This window comes from Ixodes scapularis, unplaced genomic scaffold, assembly GCF_016920785.2.
Source record: "Ixodes scapularis isolate PalLabHiFi unplaced genomic scaffold, ASM1692078v2 PGA_scaffold0__279_contigs__length_252992795, whole genome shotgun sequence".
Lineage (NCBI taxonomy): Eukaryota > Metazoa > Arthropoda > Arachnida > Ixodida > Ixodidae > Ixodes > Ixodes scapularis.
In genome coordinates, this window is record NW_024609835.1 from 96,496,094 (window position 1) to 96,512,489 (window position 16,396).

The 16,396-nt window shown below is 46.9% G+C and overlaps 1 protein-coding gene across 7 annotated transcripts in view; it reads left to right on the forward strand.

Moving 5' to 3' along the window:
* LOC8031230 (limbic system-associated membrane protein) overlaps positions 1-16,396 on the forward strand; it is a 247,857-nt gene that overhangs the window by 126,185 nt on the left and 105,276 nt on the right. For 3 of the 7 annotated variants that reach the window (XM_029972120.4, XM_029972123.4, XM_042289162.1), the window contains exon 2: positions 15,159-15,212. The exons of the other annotated variants lie outside the window; for them this stretch is intronic. In XM_029972120.4, the coding sequence (XP_029827980.3) occupies positions 15,159-15,212 (54 nt within the window). The remainder of the gene's footprint in view (positions 1-15,158; positions 15,213-16,396) is intronic. 7 annotated transcript variants of the gene reach the window in all.

A 16,396-nucleotide genomic window follows, 5' to 3' on the forward strand; every position in this document is an offset into this window, starting at 1 on the left:
TCATCCCAGCTTGTCCGGTGCTGCGAACATATCGCGTGAGTAGTACACGCACCGCGTGTCGCTGCGCCTCTCTCGCGACTCGTCACGTGACGATCGCGCGACGTTGGATTGGCTTCGATGGCTCGAAGCGTCCCCTGCCGTCTATCGTGAGGCGAAACGGGCTCTAGAAGACCTCGTCCCTCACCCATCGCCGTGTTCCCCGGCTCCCCAAAATAACGGAGCTGGCCCTCCGGTCTTCGAAGCCCGGTAGCGCGCGGGCGTGCCGACAGCTGTCGCCTCCGTCGACGACGACGAATGACGCCTTAATTTGAAACCAACCGGTGGGAGCACGGGGTTGGTTCGAAAGTCACGTGCCGATTATTAGAAATTCCGAAGCACCGCACAATGGTGAACAACTGACATCGTGGAAGGTGCGAGTCATTCCATGAGAAAGCGAAAGTCGGAGCGCGGCCAACGCCAAGAACCGAGGACCAATTTAAGCAGCGTCGAAAGTGCAACGTCAGCGCGCTGATAAGCTTTTTCTGTGGCTGTGTTTTGCCCTACTAATCCAACCGAACGCATAAAATATGTCGTGGCGTTGCGGGTTCGGTCCGCCATTGTGCAGGGATTCCACCGCGGCCAACAGAGAACAGTCTTGCGAAAGGGGTCTATGTGCGAAATGTATGGCCGCTAGCCGTGGCTCGGTTTACAAGGCGATTCACACACTTCCGTCGAGTCCGACCGAGTGCCGCTCTCCCTATACGCTCACAAAGGTGGCCCCGCGAGGCGCTGCTCGCGCGGCGATCGGTAGCGGCTCCTAGCGGAGGCAAAGTGCCCATACCTGTATACGTTGCAAGCCGCTGCAGTTGGACTAGTCGGACTGATGCGAGTGTGTGAAACAACCTTAAAGGTGACAACGCAAACCGGTACCGCTTTTTGATGTTGACAGAAAATTCGATTGGCCTAGAGAAATCCCTCGCATTGTTACAGCGTTTGCGGATGAGCTTTCCTGCTGTGTGATGTGTAATTATCGTTGCAAGTGCCGAGTTCAAGCTTCTTTAAAGGCGATTCACCTAAAAATAATCTTACGACTGTGTATGAATTAGTGTCTGGATCTGAAAAAGACTCCATGGCTCGTCGCCTCCTCTTTCGGATCCTATTTTGTTCCGGATAAGGACGAGCAGATTAATGCAGATGTTAAAATAAATCGGTAACGAAGCGAAGTTGAACCTACAAACGTAAAACAAAAATACCACGCACGATTGGCTCGGAGAAGCGCGTTACCGCTGCTCTTTTACTCGCGGTAGGCTCAGAAATGCTGTGAACTAGGACACGGGATGTCTGCCGAGAATGGAACCGTCCAGAAGAATCTTAGCTTCGTCCGATTGACCTGCACCTCCTGCATCGATGCACAAAAATCGTAGTGCAGTATGCTTCCGGTATGCGTATTGAGACACAACCGGGAGTACACAGCCCTACACTTTTCTGCACCGGTGCTGGGGGTGTATGGTAAACCGAACGAAGCTAATGATTGATGAAAGAACCTGGTCGAGCGGGGTTCGAACCCTGTGCCTCCCTGTAACAGCCGCGTGCGTTGCCAACTCTATTACGTACGCGATTTTTTTTATTTATTTTTCTTTATTTCAACAATAAGTAACGCGCGCGACAATATCTCGCCAATTAAATTAAGTGACAAGACTAGTCTGATTAACCGAAAACACACATTCCTTCTAAATTTTCTCGAGTATCCGATTTTTTTCCCCCGACGATTCGAGCCGAGAGAAAATAGGGAATCTATTCAATTCACGCGCGAACTCTACGACATATATTATCGCTATAGTCACCGACAAGATTAGAACGACCGGGAGGTTCTTCAGTCGTCCCGCCTCTAGCGCGAGCTTCTCACTTTCGACGAAGCTTCCGCGTCTCCTGTGCCTCGGGCACGCACGCGTAGGCTGCAGCCAAAGCACGACGGAAGGCACCGAGCGCCTGCTAAAAGCCGGGAGCATTCGAAAGAGAGGCCGTTGCTATCCTGTCAGTGACTGGACGTGGCTTGCAAGTGAAGTCATTGCACCGTGCTGGTGGCCATTCCGACTTGTTCTTGCCGAGAAAAAAAACAAAACAAATTGGAGGCTGTTAAATGCAGGCGGCAGAGAGTTGATACGAACTAGGAGAGTATATTTCTAAGCTTCGAAAATGCAACCCTAGACCGCGTCGCCGGTCAAAGGGACAAAGAACTGTGTTTGGAAAACGAAGCAGCGAGAGAGATAAAGATGCCGTTGCCAAGAAGACACTGACGTCGTCCATGTGCGTGATCTTCGCAGACTCTGCTCCAGACTGTCACCAGACCCTGTACGTACACCTCAGACTTTCCCACCGGCGCGGGCGGAAAACATTCCCACGCGGAACCAGATCGTCTTGGGATTGCTCCATGGCGTCGAGCAAAAAACTTGAAGCGCGACGAGACTCTGCGCGTAGTGACACTCTGCACGTTGTGGAGTTGACAACAATAGTGTCCTCGAATGGATGTCACATAGAGCATCAAAACGAACGTAAATCTTCTCATAAAATCGCTTGTTCCGGTATTTTGGGTAGCTCGATGGCGCGTGTGACATTACATGGCATGACATGACAAAAACTAGCCAGCAGAATAGTTTTTGTATAGAATGTTTCCTCGCCGATCAGAATCTATGCACCCAATTTATTTGTAATGCGTTATTTCTTTAAGAGAATTATCACCACATTATAAAAGTTTATCAATATGAGTGAAATTGTATTTATCAGGGACGCTCACAGACCACGGAAAGAAGAATATTAGCCTTAGAGGTCTTTGGGTAACTCGTCATTGGGAAGCACATGGCGCTCAGTCGAGCCATCGAAATAATTGAAATAATATCAGGCACTCGGGTTGGCAGTCTGGAACAGCAGCGCTGACTGTACAATATAGTATCATAATTCATTCCCCTCCGCGGGTCATCTCATAGTTGAATTGCTTCCACCACGAAGTATATATTTTTTTCTCTTCCTTCTTACAACACCAAGAGCCTTCCATGTTCGCATATTAAAGGAGCTGATCTGGCAGCGAATATGTATAATTCTCTATCACTATAGTTTCAGCTCCCCATCAGGAACTCGTTAAAGCTAAAAACAAGCAGCTGTTCCGCGCCTAGCGCGCGCCTGTTGCCTTCCGCCGTGCTTTGGTTGCTCGTGCGACGAGGTATTACCCAAGGCAGAAAGCTCGCGCTGGAGGCCGAGCGTTCTTAACCTGTCACCGGGTACAATTGAGTTCCTTTCTTTCATATTTTGTTCTTCCGGGCGAATTGTCTCTTTCTTCTGAAGTGCTGGGAATATGCAGGATGCGAAAGCCGCCCTATGGCGTATACGAAATAAGGAACTGGAACTCAGAAAACTTTGGATTTATATAAAGAATAAAGCTTCGAGCTAACGTCCTCCGAGTTTGCCCGAAAATAACCTCCTAAAAAATGCTGAACCCAGCCGATAACTGTACGCAAAAATATGGCAAAGGCATCCGTTATCTAAATAGATGAAGCAGCGTTTGTGTGTCTGTGCGTGTGTGTCTGTGCGTGTGTATGCCGTGCGAATGGCGCGCAGAGTTTGTGAGCCAATTCGAGCTGTCAGCTTCTATTTCGGGGACAGGGCGGGCTTTTCGGGTCGCGGAATCGAAAAATCGGGGTGCCCGTGACGCGTGTATATTTTTGCTCGTCACACGCCCCTACAGTTGTAAACGCTGTTTGGATTTCATTTCAACGCCGGACCCTGAAGACTCGGGCAAACAAGAACTCGAAAACTCGCTAGGATTTGCTTTATTTTCACGGTTGTTTTTCCAGCTTTTTCGAGAGATGTATGTTTGTTTTGGGATCCATGAGGCCAGCAAAGTTTCAAGCTTTATTTTACAACAACTTCACACTTAAGAAAAAAAGCTCGTACTATTTTTGTTCGACGTACGTAGTTTTTGTTATTTATATTTTGTTTACCGAGCTCGCTTGTTTTATGCGCTTCGAAGTGCCAGCTAAAAACACCAGCTCACTCCAGAAAAAAAAAATAATACTGTTACACATTTATTATAAAATAGAATGCAAAACAAGTCAGGCCAAGAATATTGACCAAACAGACGGTAGCGCTTTTAATCAGGATGCTCAGTTTTTGTTCTGTTTTCTCCACGCCGTCGCGGTTAGAACTAAACATCCTTCCCAGTCATAACGTGACCCTGTGGCCTGTCTCGTCATGTTTTGCTCGCGACCAATTGCGCTCCTTGGAGTCACGCCGACGATACATGAACTACTGAGAGCAGTTGAGAGTATACAAGCGTCAGCGCAGATTGTGTGTGTGGCCCTCCACCCACCCTAAACTCCGTTTCTCCGTACAGTGGAGCGCAGCGGAGTTACGACCGATCCCAGCCAATCCAACGTTGAGAACGTATCACGTGACGATGCACCTTGCGCGCCGCTTCGCCCCTCCCGAAGGTCACGTGACACTCAGACAGCCCGGGATTGGCTGGGACGGGTCGTAGCGTCCGCCGCGGTCCATCGTAAAGTGAAACGGAGCGCGGTCTACTGCGACGACCCTCGATGAACTCGCGAAGTCGCCGAGACTTCCCGAGAAGGCGTCCGGAGAAGGTTATCGCCAGAAGAACGCCTTGCTCTTGAGCAGGACGAGGGGTCTGTGAACGAAACGACTTTTCCGAGAATGTGGGGCCTCGATGGCATTCGTTACACGCTCATCGGCCGCCCAGATGTCGGCGGCGGCCACCAGTGAGAGAGAAAGAGAGCAAACTGGGCCGACATCGCCGCGGCATCGAGTTGTCCAATTCGTCACGAAAATCCAATTTACCCTTTCGAGCTCGTACCGCGAGGTGCACGACCCGGGGGTCGCCGAGTGTCGGTTGGGGAGAAGTGGGCGGAGACCGTTATCCGTTATGCGGTAACGATGAGCGCCACGTGCAGTGGCTGACGCACGCACGAACGCACGCGGGCGAGGAGCGAAAATTGCAGTTGAGCCTGTCTGCGTCGGTTGGAAGGCTCTCGACGGTGATCGGTCAATAAGGAACGCTGTGGCGGGCATCGCCGGCAACCGCTAATCCCCGCTTGTCTGGTATCGTAGATTACGCCAGCGTTGCCAGTGACCGGCAGCTGGAGACGGACCTCTTCGAGCGTAAACACTTTGAAAGGGTGGGACGATTACGTTTTGTTGCGTTTGTTTTGTCCTGGGGATAGCTAACTGAGGCATGGAAAGGATGTGCGCATGATTGAGGATGATAGAACACGTGCATGACGAACACCAGTGTGGTGCGCTTTTGACGCTGTCTGACTGTTTTTTTCAGTTCGTCGTCGGCTGCGCCTGGACCTAAGATGAAATGAAGTACACTGTAAAGAGGGCCGGCATGTCGCGTCCTTTCCTTGCGCTGCAAAATCTGGGAATGACAGATCGATCGAGCACTATTCGATTAAAACCCCCATTCTCACACTTCTAGTTCTCGCCTTAACCCAGATACTGCGACAGCCGTAATTGGTGTGGTATCGCAGCGAATCCCGCGTGTTTCGTGTAGGACCGTGACGTCATGGGGAAACGCGACTTCGTGGTATCACGAGACGGGACCACGGTACCACTTGACGTCACTGTGTCAGGTGATGTCACAGTGTGAGGTGACGTCGGTGTCATGTAATGTCATACAACCTCGCGACCGTATACAGGAAACACACATGGGATATGCTTCTCGTTGCTGGCGATTCTGATGTGAACAGGCATTGTGGACAGAGCGCTTGGCTAAACGACTTAATAACGGAAGAATTTGGACTCTACGTGTGTAACGATGACCACCACTAAGAACTCGGCACTCTTTAGCAGTGTGGAGTCTCTCGAACTGGTGACGTACTTTAGTACTCGGAGGCCTATAATGTGTATTGCACGCTAATAAATCTCGAATGATGGGCGGGAAATGTGTATACATAGTATGATCGTGTGTATTATGTACGCAGCAGAGCGTGCAGTTCCTCGGCTGAGGCCTTTTTAGTTCATTTGAGGACGCTTCAAGGAGTCGGAAATTTTTAACAGAAAATGCGTTTTATCGGCCGAGTTTCACGGAGTTCTTTAACGTTTGGCTGTAACAGCCGGCTGTAAGGAAACGCCAACACCGAAAAGCGTTACGCCCTTAGGGAGCCATATCAGCACCTTGAGATCGTGAGCCTTGAGATCGTGACTCAGCACCTTGAGATCGTGAGCCAGGTACTTTTTCGACTGAGCTCTAGAGGGTCGATAGTACGGACGGGTACCGACCAGGCAAAAGGGAGCTCATTGGCGCGACCCGTGATGCAGCTCGCGCGCATCGTTGGCCCTTTCATATCAGGTAGCGACATCTCACGGCGTGTGTCAGAAATAAAAGCGAATCTTCGGAAGGCGGTGCCGTTCAAGACGTCCTTCTCTTCTTCCCTGGAGAGCCTATCCCACATACTGTGCTTACCAGCCTTTGTCAGTACGATCCAGCTGGTATAATTTTTGTTTTTATCTTGGGACTGTAGGGAAAGAAATCAAATAATTAACCAAGTTGTTATTTACAAATGTCACAGTATAAGTGCTATCTTTTATATTATATATCGTAGCTTCGCGTATGTACACCTGCCCTGAGCAGAAACACGGCTAGTTTGTTCCGTTTTTTTGAAAGAGTGAGTGTTATTTTCATTTTTTTTTATTTGAGCGCTTTTTTTTTATTAGGTTACAGGGCTTTCCGGGACCTGCGGGGCCTAAAATATATGGCGCGCACTCGTGCACTTACAAAGAACGTTTATGGTTGAATTCGTGACTAAAAGAAAAGAGCAAGAAGACTATACAAAATTTTAACTTTTTGCAAACGAGACACTCATACGGACACTAATACTAGCGCAAGAAATTCAAGACAATAATTAACGGAGGTTCCTTATTGCATCTCCCGCTTCGTCCACATTGAGATATCTACAATATAAAAGTAACCCTGCGTGTTCTTTACCAACGAAAAACCGGAGGGTCAATCACTGCGACAAATGGAAGCGGTCTAGAATGACGAGGCTGAAAAAGCGCATTTTCTTCCCAAAAGTATCTATATGCAATTGCAACTGGAGCATAAGATCTCACGCAGTACACGGAGAGGTTTCATAGTGTAGAACGAGTTGACCCCAGTAACGAAGAAAGCAGTAATTTACTCTATGTGTATCTAGTCAGGACTTAAGCCGGACTCACACTGCTCATACATCATACAAAAGACAGGCTGCAAACACGAGTCATCGCATTACCCGTGATTCGAATGTTCGGCGGATCTCACGGTGACTGTGGTTTGAATCTGTAGGCAGACTATCGTTCGTATAATGTATAAGCGGTGTGACCCAAACTTTGTCACCAACTTCTTTTGCGTGATATGCTTAAACAATTTGCAAACAAGAGTACATTATTCTCGCCTTTTTTTATTTTTTGTAATCTTGGGTATGTTTTCTATTTGCTTTCAAGCCAATTTTGTACCCCCGTCCAGTACACCCGATCCTCGCGCTTGATATTATGTAATATTAGAAGACACTAAAAAGTTCCAGCCTTAATAAAACTTAGCCTTGAGATTCTGTTTGCTAAAACTATCGTTATGTATAGACTGTCGGCGTTCCGCTTAGGGATTCCACGTCGCCAAAAAGCGCCCAAGCAGCGAGGACACGATCAAGGCGTCGCCGACTTGTTTTGCTCTGAGGCCCCACGACGTGCTTTTGGTGTCTTGCCAAGACGGTCACGAAATTTCGTCATTGAACGCAACTCATTGAAATTTATGTGTGCGGGAAATTTTATTGCTGTCCCGTTATAGAACGCCAATAACTTGTCCCCTCACGACCCGCCAAACTTGGACAAGGGACGGGCGTTGTTCTATGATTACTCGGATTCCATTTTCTGAAAGATGCCGCTTTCGGATAATTGGGAATCAAAAGACTAACGTAGAAGCGTTAATCTTCCGCTCATGCGGATCTTCTATATGGTCGGTGTTCATTGCTACGTATATCCGCTCATTAATTGCCATGGCCACAAAAAGACCAAAGAGAAAAACAAACTGAACTCAACGCCGAGAGCAAAATGAACAACTCAAAGCTTATAATGGCATTGATCAAGTATCATCTTTCTCACAACAAAGTGCATCATTCTTCGTTTGTTTATTACTATTTTCGTTTTTCATTTGATGTCGCCGCAAGCGCTGCTAACTCGTGTCAAAAGAGACATAGCAGTTATAATTTTGAACCAACCTCGATGGTCACATCAAGGAAGCATTCCACGACTGGCCGATATATGGCGTGTACCGCTGCGTAGCCAGGGGGGGTGGGGGGGGCGGGGGGGGGGGCATGGACACGGCTTCCCCCCCCCCCCCCCCCCCCCCCCACTCCACTACGTGCCTGTGGCGTGTGAAGGGTATGGAAACGTCTACGTGTCACCACACAAGATGCAGGTATGGAATTCCGAGGACGTACCTGCATAGACAACATTAAACTTCTCATTATTTCATTATTCCCTCTTTGTGGAAAGTCAATCAAAACATTTTCGTCCTCGTTCTTCGTCCTCGTTCTTTCGAAGAGGTAAATTGGTGGCCCGTCATCAGCCAGTGCGGTTCGACCCGCCAAGTGCCAGCCAAGTTAGAGTAGTACATAGCCAACTCTAGCCAAGTTCCCCCCCGTACCCACACCGTTCGTTGCCTACCCAAGTTCATGTTTTAAGCCGCTAGGCGGCGTCAGCGGCGGCGCAATTCTCAACATGGCAGCGCCCTTAAGAAAAAAGGGTCTGCACCGTGTGCTCCACGTTAAAAAAACACAATTCTTGTTACAGTTTTAGAAGGAAATAGCAATGAAATAGCGAACAACGTTCAAGCTTTTAATCGAGCAGCCAAGAAAACGAGCTAACGCGTATTGCAAAAAAAAAAAAAAAAAAAACACAAAACAACAAGCAATTGCATGCAATTGAATGAAAACTAGGAACTCGTATGCAGGGAACCCTCATAGTTATGTTACTCTTATTTGCGGGTCGCATAATCTTCGCATCACGCCATCAATATTTCGTCAAGTACGCGTGACGCCTTGAAATCGATCGGCGAGAGCTGGAAAAAATTTCTAACAGCCTCTGGAACAAGCTGCTCCCCCGTCGCATCCATCTTACTTCGAAATCCGGTAAGAACCGTCAACGCCCTTACGCGACTTCAAGTAAAAACACTCACCGCGTGCTCACGATCCGTCTTCAATTTCTTGCTACGCGCAAGTTAGACGCGCATTTGTATTTTATAAAAAATACATAAAAAAACAGCCGTGACTTTTTTTTGCTTTTCTTTAAAGTGCGGCTTTGTCTAAAAACTATGCCAGAATATTCAAGAGGTGCCTCACCTCCGGAAGATAACCCACACCTATATTTGGCACGATTCGCTAGTCCTTGAACAGCATTCAAATATAGCCTACCTCTAGTAATTGCAGGGCTCTCTCCCATGGTGACCTCAGAAGAATTGGTGTTACTCTGCAACAGCGGGAAACTCGTGAGCATTGCGCAAACTGGGGAGGGCAGTTCTCTATGCTCAATTGCCCCTGAATGTGAAAACAAGCTTGGCAAGTCAGAGAACATAAAAGTACCAGTTCTACAAATGTTCTTGATTGCGCACCCAAAGTTAGTCCATGTCTCATTTTTACCCAATTTGCTCTCGCTTTATCTGGGCTATCTCTCGGGATATTACGGTAAGTTTTTTTGTTTTTATTTTGTGTATGAAGGGGAAAGATAGACGCACATTGAATGAGCCACGTTGACTTAATGCGACTCGCTTTACAAGCTGTCCAGAATGTTAACATCAAACACGTTCTTGGGGTCCCCCGCTTGCTCCTCCTCCCCCCCCCCCCCCCCTCCTTTCCGTTAGTGTAGGTTAACGACCAACTCGTACGTTAGGCTTTCGCCAGTCACGTGAAATCCTCTAAATTTGAAGAACACTGCCTCGCGCCCGCCAAATTTTCATTGTTTTGTGGATTCTGTGTAAAAACAAAATCTTTGCGAATCCTACGCACAACTTCGTAATTTGTCAACATGACCAAAACAGGCTGCCAATATTTAACTGAAATTGGCAAGCATGATTGGGAGAAGTTAGCCTATACTATAACTCGATATTATTTATACACAAGATTTTGCACAATTGATTCCTTCTTTCTTCCTTCATTTGCTCGTCGTTTCGTAGGTAATAAGTAGCCGTTTATGAGACTGAAGGGAAAATCGGGGTCCGAGTGTGAATGATCGCGCCGTAGAACCCAGGGAATCTGGGTTAAACTTACCCCTGCCCCCTTCGATCTGGATGAGCATCCTACTGACGCGAACCGTCATGTATTGCTGCTGCGTGATGCACGTTAGAGACCGATTTTGGTAGTAAAGTGGCGCAGGAAAGTTAGGTTGTAATATCCATTGGTATCATACACACCTTCTAGACTCAGCAACACCAGTATAACTCGGAATGCTTATCTTATCATACTTCCAATATTTAACGTCCCACCTGTCTTTCATCGATCTCTTTGTTTGCTTATGAGACTGGTTGTGTCTTTTTAATGCTTTAAAGTAGATTCGTGATTGCTACAGTTCGTGCACCTGCGTACGCCTTGTTGCCTACCAGCAACCCAGGCTTATGGCGGAAAAAACTACAATAACAAAACGAGTGGAGTTTTTTCGTGGAGAAATAGCGTTTGTTTTTCGTTTTTTTGTTTTTATTTTCTTCATTCTTCTCCTGCACATTTTAGTGTTTTTTTAGATAGCAACACAGCTGCCCCGTACCCTAGACCTCCCGCTGAAAATGTCTCGTTAGCAGCTGCAACTCCGAAACACAAATTGCCTGACGTCCAGACACGCTGGATGGTGAAGTAAACGAAACTCAACTTCCATCGCTAAAAAAGCGAAAAAAGTAAAAATAAATAAAAAAAGAAGTAGGAGGAAAAGCGGTTTTAGCACGCCAACTATACTCGATTTCACCTTGCGATGGACCGCATGGGACGCTGCGAGCAATTGGAGCCTATGAAATTCCGGGTCTACTCTCTAGAGAGGCGTAGAGCGTAGTCACGTGATGTACGTTCACATCGATGGATTGGCTGGAATGGATCGTAGTGTCCCTAGCGCTCCATCATAAGGCAAAACGAAGTCTACCTATCACGCAGTCGCCAAAGAATGAGTCGGGCTCTTTTCCGCATATCTTGGTGAGACCCATCCGGAGGGGGTCAAATTAACTCACGACCCCGTAATCAAGACGGTACGATGAGAACAAGCTAAAACAAAAAATAAAAATCCGGTCCGACTCATTTCAGTTTGCCAGGTCTATTCGGATGCCGAGACAGATGAGTCTGGGGCTCTCTGGCACATCAAAGTTTCCGCATTCCCTTTCCTCTCTCTCCCTGTCTACCTCTCTCTTTTTTTCTTTTTAACCTCGTCATATGTTTACGCACTCACAGTTGCCAGAGCGCCACGTGAATCATACGTAGGCGTCCGCGGGCGGTTGATGTCGATATCGGGAAGTCAGTTGTGTGTATATATACAGACGCTGAGCTTGAAAGGGGCATGAAGGCCAAGCGAATACTTCACCGCGAATCCGTACAACTTTCTGGACAAACGCGAAGTAAAGTATTTGAAGTCTCGTTCCTTTTTATTAGTTGTTGCGCGATTCCGTTCCATGAGTAGGAAGTTTTAGTACATCGTTCCGGTAACTCCAATAACTATACAACGCATACGCAAAGGCACATGCGTAATATCGGGTATTGTTATCGGAGCTATCGGAAACTTCCACTAAGATTCCTATAGTGCCTTTGCTACACTCCATCTGATGAACCCCAAAGGACGCTACGAACCATCGAGGCCATTTCAACGCCGTGTGTGTGTAAAGTGACCTTCGAGAGGGGCGCATCGACGTGTAAGGCGAAGAATCACGTGATACGTTCACAGCGATTGATTGACTGGGATGGCGTGTAGCGTCCACTCATCTCAAGGTGACACTGAATATGACAATTGCCCGCTCGCCGAAGTGGCCGAGGGTAGACGAATATGCATAATCGTGGCGCGTAGTAGTCATGCCGTGGCGGGAGTCATCGATGTCTTCGTACACGGACGTTGTTGTGACGCGCTGTGAACGTTCGCGAGGAAGTTGTAGGCTGTCACGGCCGACTCGTGCACGTGATCCGCCGGTTGTGTTTCCGTCTGCGTCGCTGCGGCAATCGTGGTGGAATTGCGAATGAATGCGCAGCCAGTCAAGGTTCTGGGTGCGTATATGTGTACGCGTACGGGGAACCGTGACTGGTTCAATTACGGATATTCTCGGTTTGGAAAGGCATTAGAACACGATATGAAGCTGTGCCCCTACAAGCGAACGGAATCATCTCTTATACATTTTTGTACGTTTTGTATTGAGTTAATATTGCAGCATTTTTTTTTTATACTCCATATGTGATTGGAAACGCATACAAGTAACTCAACTGAGGTGCTATGATTAGACTTCGGGGCTGACTCAGCTTTAGCGACAGGAATAAGACGAATGCAAACGTAGAAAGGAAAGCGAGTGCTTTCTTGTTTTCAATATTTGCGTTTGGACATGAATAGGGGGACTCCACACCTATTCACTTCTTCACCCTGATGAATAATTTATAGCTTTCACTGTCAGGGATATTCTTTTTTTTTTTTTTTGTGCAAGCAATCTTGCACAGGAGTGAGTGTTTTTCAGGTGTGTTTTGAATCGCAGTTAGAAAAACAAAAAAGCCATACGTCATATGTTGGTCGATTAGTAAGACATTCCTCTGGACATGTATTGCGGGAGAATGGAGCGCCTTGTCGTCTCCTTTCTTCTCCCGTTTTCTGGCGCTTTTATTTTTAATGTTCTTAGATGTGTTATAAAGTTTTAATCATTAACAAATAGCCCATAGACCCCTTTCGAACCTCACGTGCTCATCGTTAAACGGTCTGAAGCGCTGCAGCAATCGCGACACCAGCGACCTATAGAAGATGCCACTATCGGGCAAATATGGCGTTCTAATACAGTTCGTGCCGTGCCATGTGCCGTCTCAGCGCACAGCGCTGGGGCATGAGAAAGCAAGCGTTGCACTAAAGATGGTTTCCCCCGATTTTAATCCTCCACATTTCGAACCTGCGGCTATCTGTTAGGGTAAGCGAGTTTCCAGAGGCTTGACTCTTTTTGAGGAAGCGATGAAGAGACCGCCTACTGCCCTTCCACGGTGCCGATGAACGTTGAGAAACGCAGAATGTCTGGTTCCCGCGGTTGCGTAGCTTGCGTGCAGAACAACCTGGGAACAAGCTGATACTACCGTTACGACAGCAGAGTCACCGGGAGAACTGTTCTGTTGCGCAAACCACCGACAACATGTCATCACGGGAGCCACAAAAGACGAGCGGAAATCACAAAAAGACCTGTTCCGGCCAGTTCAGTGTTTTTCCGCTAGGTGCCGTCTGTTTTGCTGGAGCCGCAAACGGCGGAACAAGCGACACCCCAGATTGTGAAATTCTAAAACTACATGAGCTCGAAATGAAGTGTCGTTATTAGAGCATTTAAGGTTCCAACATTGGCGGTGTTTTTTGTGTGCGCCATTGTGCAGGAATCCCACAGCTTCCAACAGAGGGCACACTTTCGAAATGGGCGAGACATGGCGAGATTTTGGGTCCAAAAATTTTGTTAAAAATTAAATAAAAATTACCTTAATGTGTAAAAAAAAAAAAAAAAAAAACGGTTGCACGGTTTTGCACGAGGCCGTTAAATGAAAACGAAACGACCGGAAGACCCGGTGCGTATCCTTGAAGTACATATTTTCACCTTCATGAGCGATCAGGTTTGACTTGCAAAGACGAATGTTTGCGTCATCTTATTTGTTTCGTTTTCTTGACAGAAAAGGGTGCGGAGGCATTCGTTTCCGCTTTTCCGAAGGAAACTAAATACGAAACGTTGTTTATGCCGCGGGCGTTTCCTCCTAATCGTTGGGAGGACTTTCCACGGCTTCTCGTTTAGAACAGACTACGTGATTCGGTAACTATTTACGTATTTTTGGATAATCGATCTTTGTCGAATTGATTGCCCTCATTATAGAACTAGCGAGGTAATTGGGTTGCGACGTTTTCGCAGAAAGCCAGCTTAGCCTCCTCTTTACTTTCGAAGAATGCGCGTCGAATTACGAGTGACCCCCTAAAAAGCCGACTGAAGTTACAAATGCAACTTTTCGAAATTATAAATAAGCTTTACTGGCTTTGTTCTATAGTTCGCGTTAAATCGTCTCCTTAAATTTAAATATGTACCAACATGCTGGTAATGTATGCGTGTGCATTAAGAGGCGCATATTGAAAGAGTGGTCGTAGATGAAGTTAATCAAGCACATCGTAATCAACAAGTGATGTTCAGCTTTCTTTTCCAGCATTTTGTTTTGACGGCGTCAACTTGCGTGTTGTGTCCGCGATCCTTTTGTCGCCAGTCGACAAAACGTTTTCGTTCTATCGGACGGTCGGGGACTTTTTTTTTTTATCTAGCTCCATGAATTGCTTGGTTGAAAATGTAGGTCACTATATTGGCATTCTTAGCTTCTGGTTGCACAAGGCGAACCTCTGACCAGCTCTACAAGCTCACGCGGGCAAACCCCATAAAACAAAGCAAAGGAGAATATACATATACACACACACGCTGTTAGCTAACTTTTGTCGTTTCAGGCACCTGTTGAAACACTCGTTTTTGATTTGAGAGTTGCACACTCCGAGGAACCGTGAAAGTTACCGTTAACCGGCAAGGTGCTTTAATTCTTCCAATCAAGCGTATACAAATGATGGTTAAAACCTGTAGTTTCCGAATCACTGCAAATGTTGTTGTTGTTGTTTTGCAGAACATACTGAATATGTTGTATTTGCCTATATGTTATTGTTATTTTCGATTCTGTTTTGCATCTTGGGAGTTTTTGCTGCTTACATATTAAGCTGTGTGAAACAACTTCGGACTCTTCCGTCGTTTATGATCGAGTACAATGTTCACGTTATGTCTTCGGGTCTCTAACTGAGCTTTTAATCATCATCATAATAATATTATTGTTATTATATTTGCACGACCGTTCGATTTGTATGAACGACTGTCAATACATTGAGAGATTAACTCACCCCTGTTGTATCATCCTGTCTTTTCTTCCCAGGTAAGGACGTGGTGTCCTCCTTTGGTGATGCCAATTCAGCCAATTCCAACGCAGGTCAGTTGAGGCCTTCGCATCTTTTCAATTTGGTGTATGAATTTATGCTGTTCACAAAGGGTGCCGTCGAGAGAAGAAAACAGAGCTGCAAACAGGACCGGGTCAAATTACCGAGTGCTTCTATATCGATTGCTAAGTCGATTATAGGGGTCACTCGAGCGCTAATTTCGTGGAGTTAAAGTGCAAGGCTTCATGGAGTTGTTAAAAACCTCCCCATTGCGGTTTGGCTCCTGGTATGATGTTGTCGTTATTTATTTTGCAGGTTCGGCTTGATATATCATTAGGATTTGATAATTGTTTTCGTAATTTCTTTTATATCGTGTGAAACAATAAATCTTGCCATGCGAGGTTATCGAATTATGTACCTCACATCAAGGAATGTGGTTAAATGCGCCGCCAGCTGCAAAATCTAATACTCAAAACGGCACAGCGAGCTCCAACTTCGACATTAAAATTTAATGTAAAAATATGAATATGAGTTCAATGCTTCACGATTAGTTTTATTATTGGAGTAGCTATTTAATTCGGCTCTAGACACATTAAGGAATTTGGCGTGGCGTTAAAATAACGCAAAACAATGAATAAACATATATATTTGGTTTTGACTCCGAGCGCGAAATCGGAACTTAAAACACGTATATTCATCGGAATTAAAAAAATGAAAGCCGTTTACAACTCCCTGTAGGGTAACAAGTGGCCTCAGCGGCGGGGGGTCACGTGACCTTGTGGGAGTCACGTGACCTTGGGGCGTCACGTGACGTCGGGGGGGGGGGGGGGTCACGTGACCTGGGGCCACGTGACGATGCCGATGACGTCATCAGTGACGTCACTGATGACGCCATCAGTGATGATGATAATGACGATGCGGATGCCGGTGACGTCATCAGTGACTATGACGTCAACGGGGGTGTCACGTGACCTCGGGGTATCCCCAGGTCACGTGACCCCGGGGGCGGTCACGTGACCTGGGTAACCATCGTGACCCTCGTGAGAGTAACCCTAGTAACCCTTGTGAGGGCAACTCTCGTGACCCTCGTGAGGGTAGCTCTCGTGACCCTCGTGAAGGTAACTCTCGTGACCCTCGTGAGGGTAACTCTCATAACCCTCGTGAAGGTAACCCTTTTGACGGTAACTAACCCTCGTAACCCTCGTGAGGGTTACGAGGGTAAGTAACCCTCGTGAGG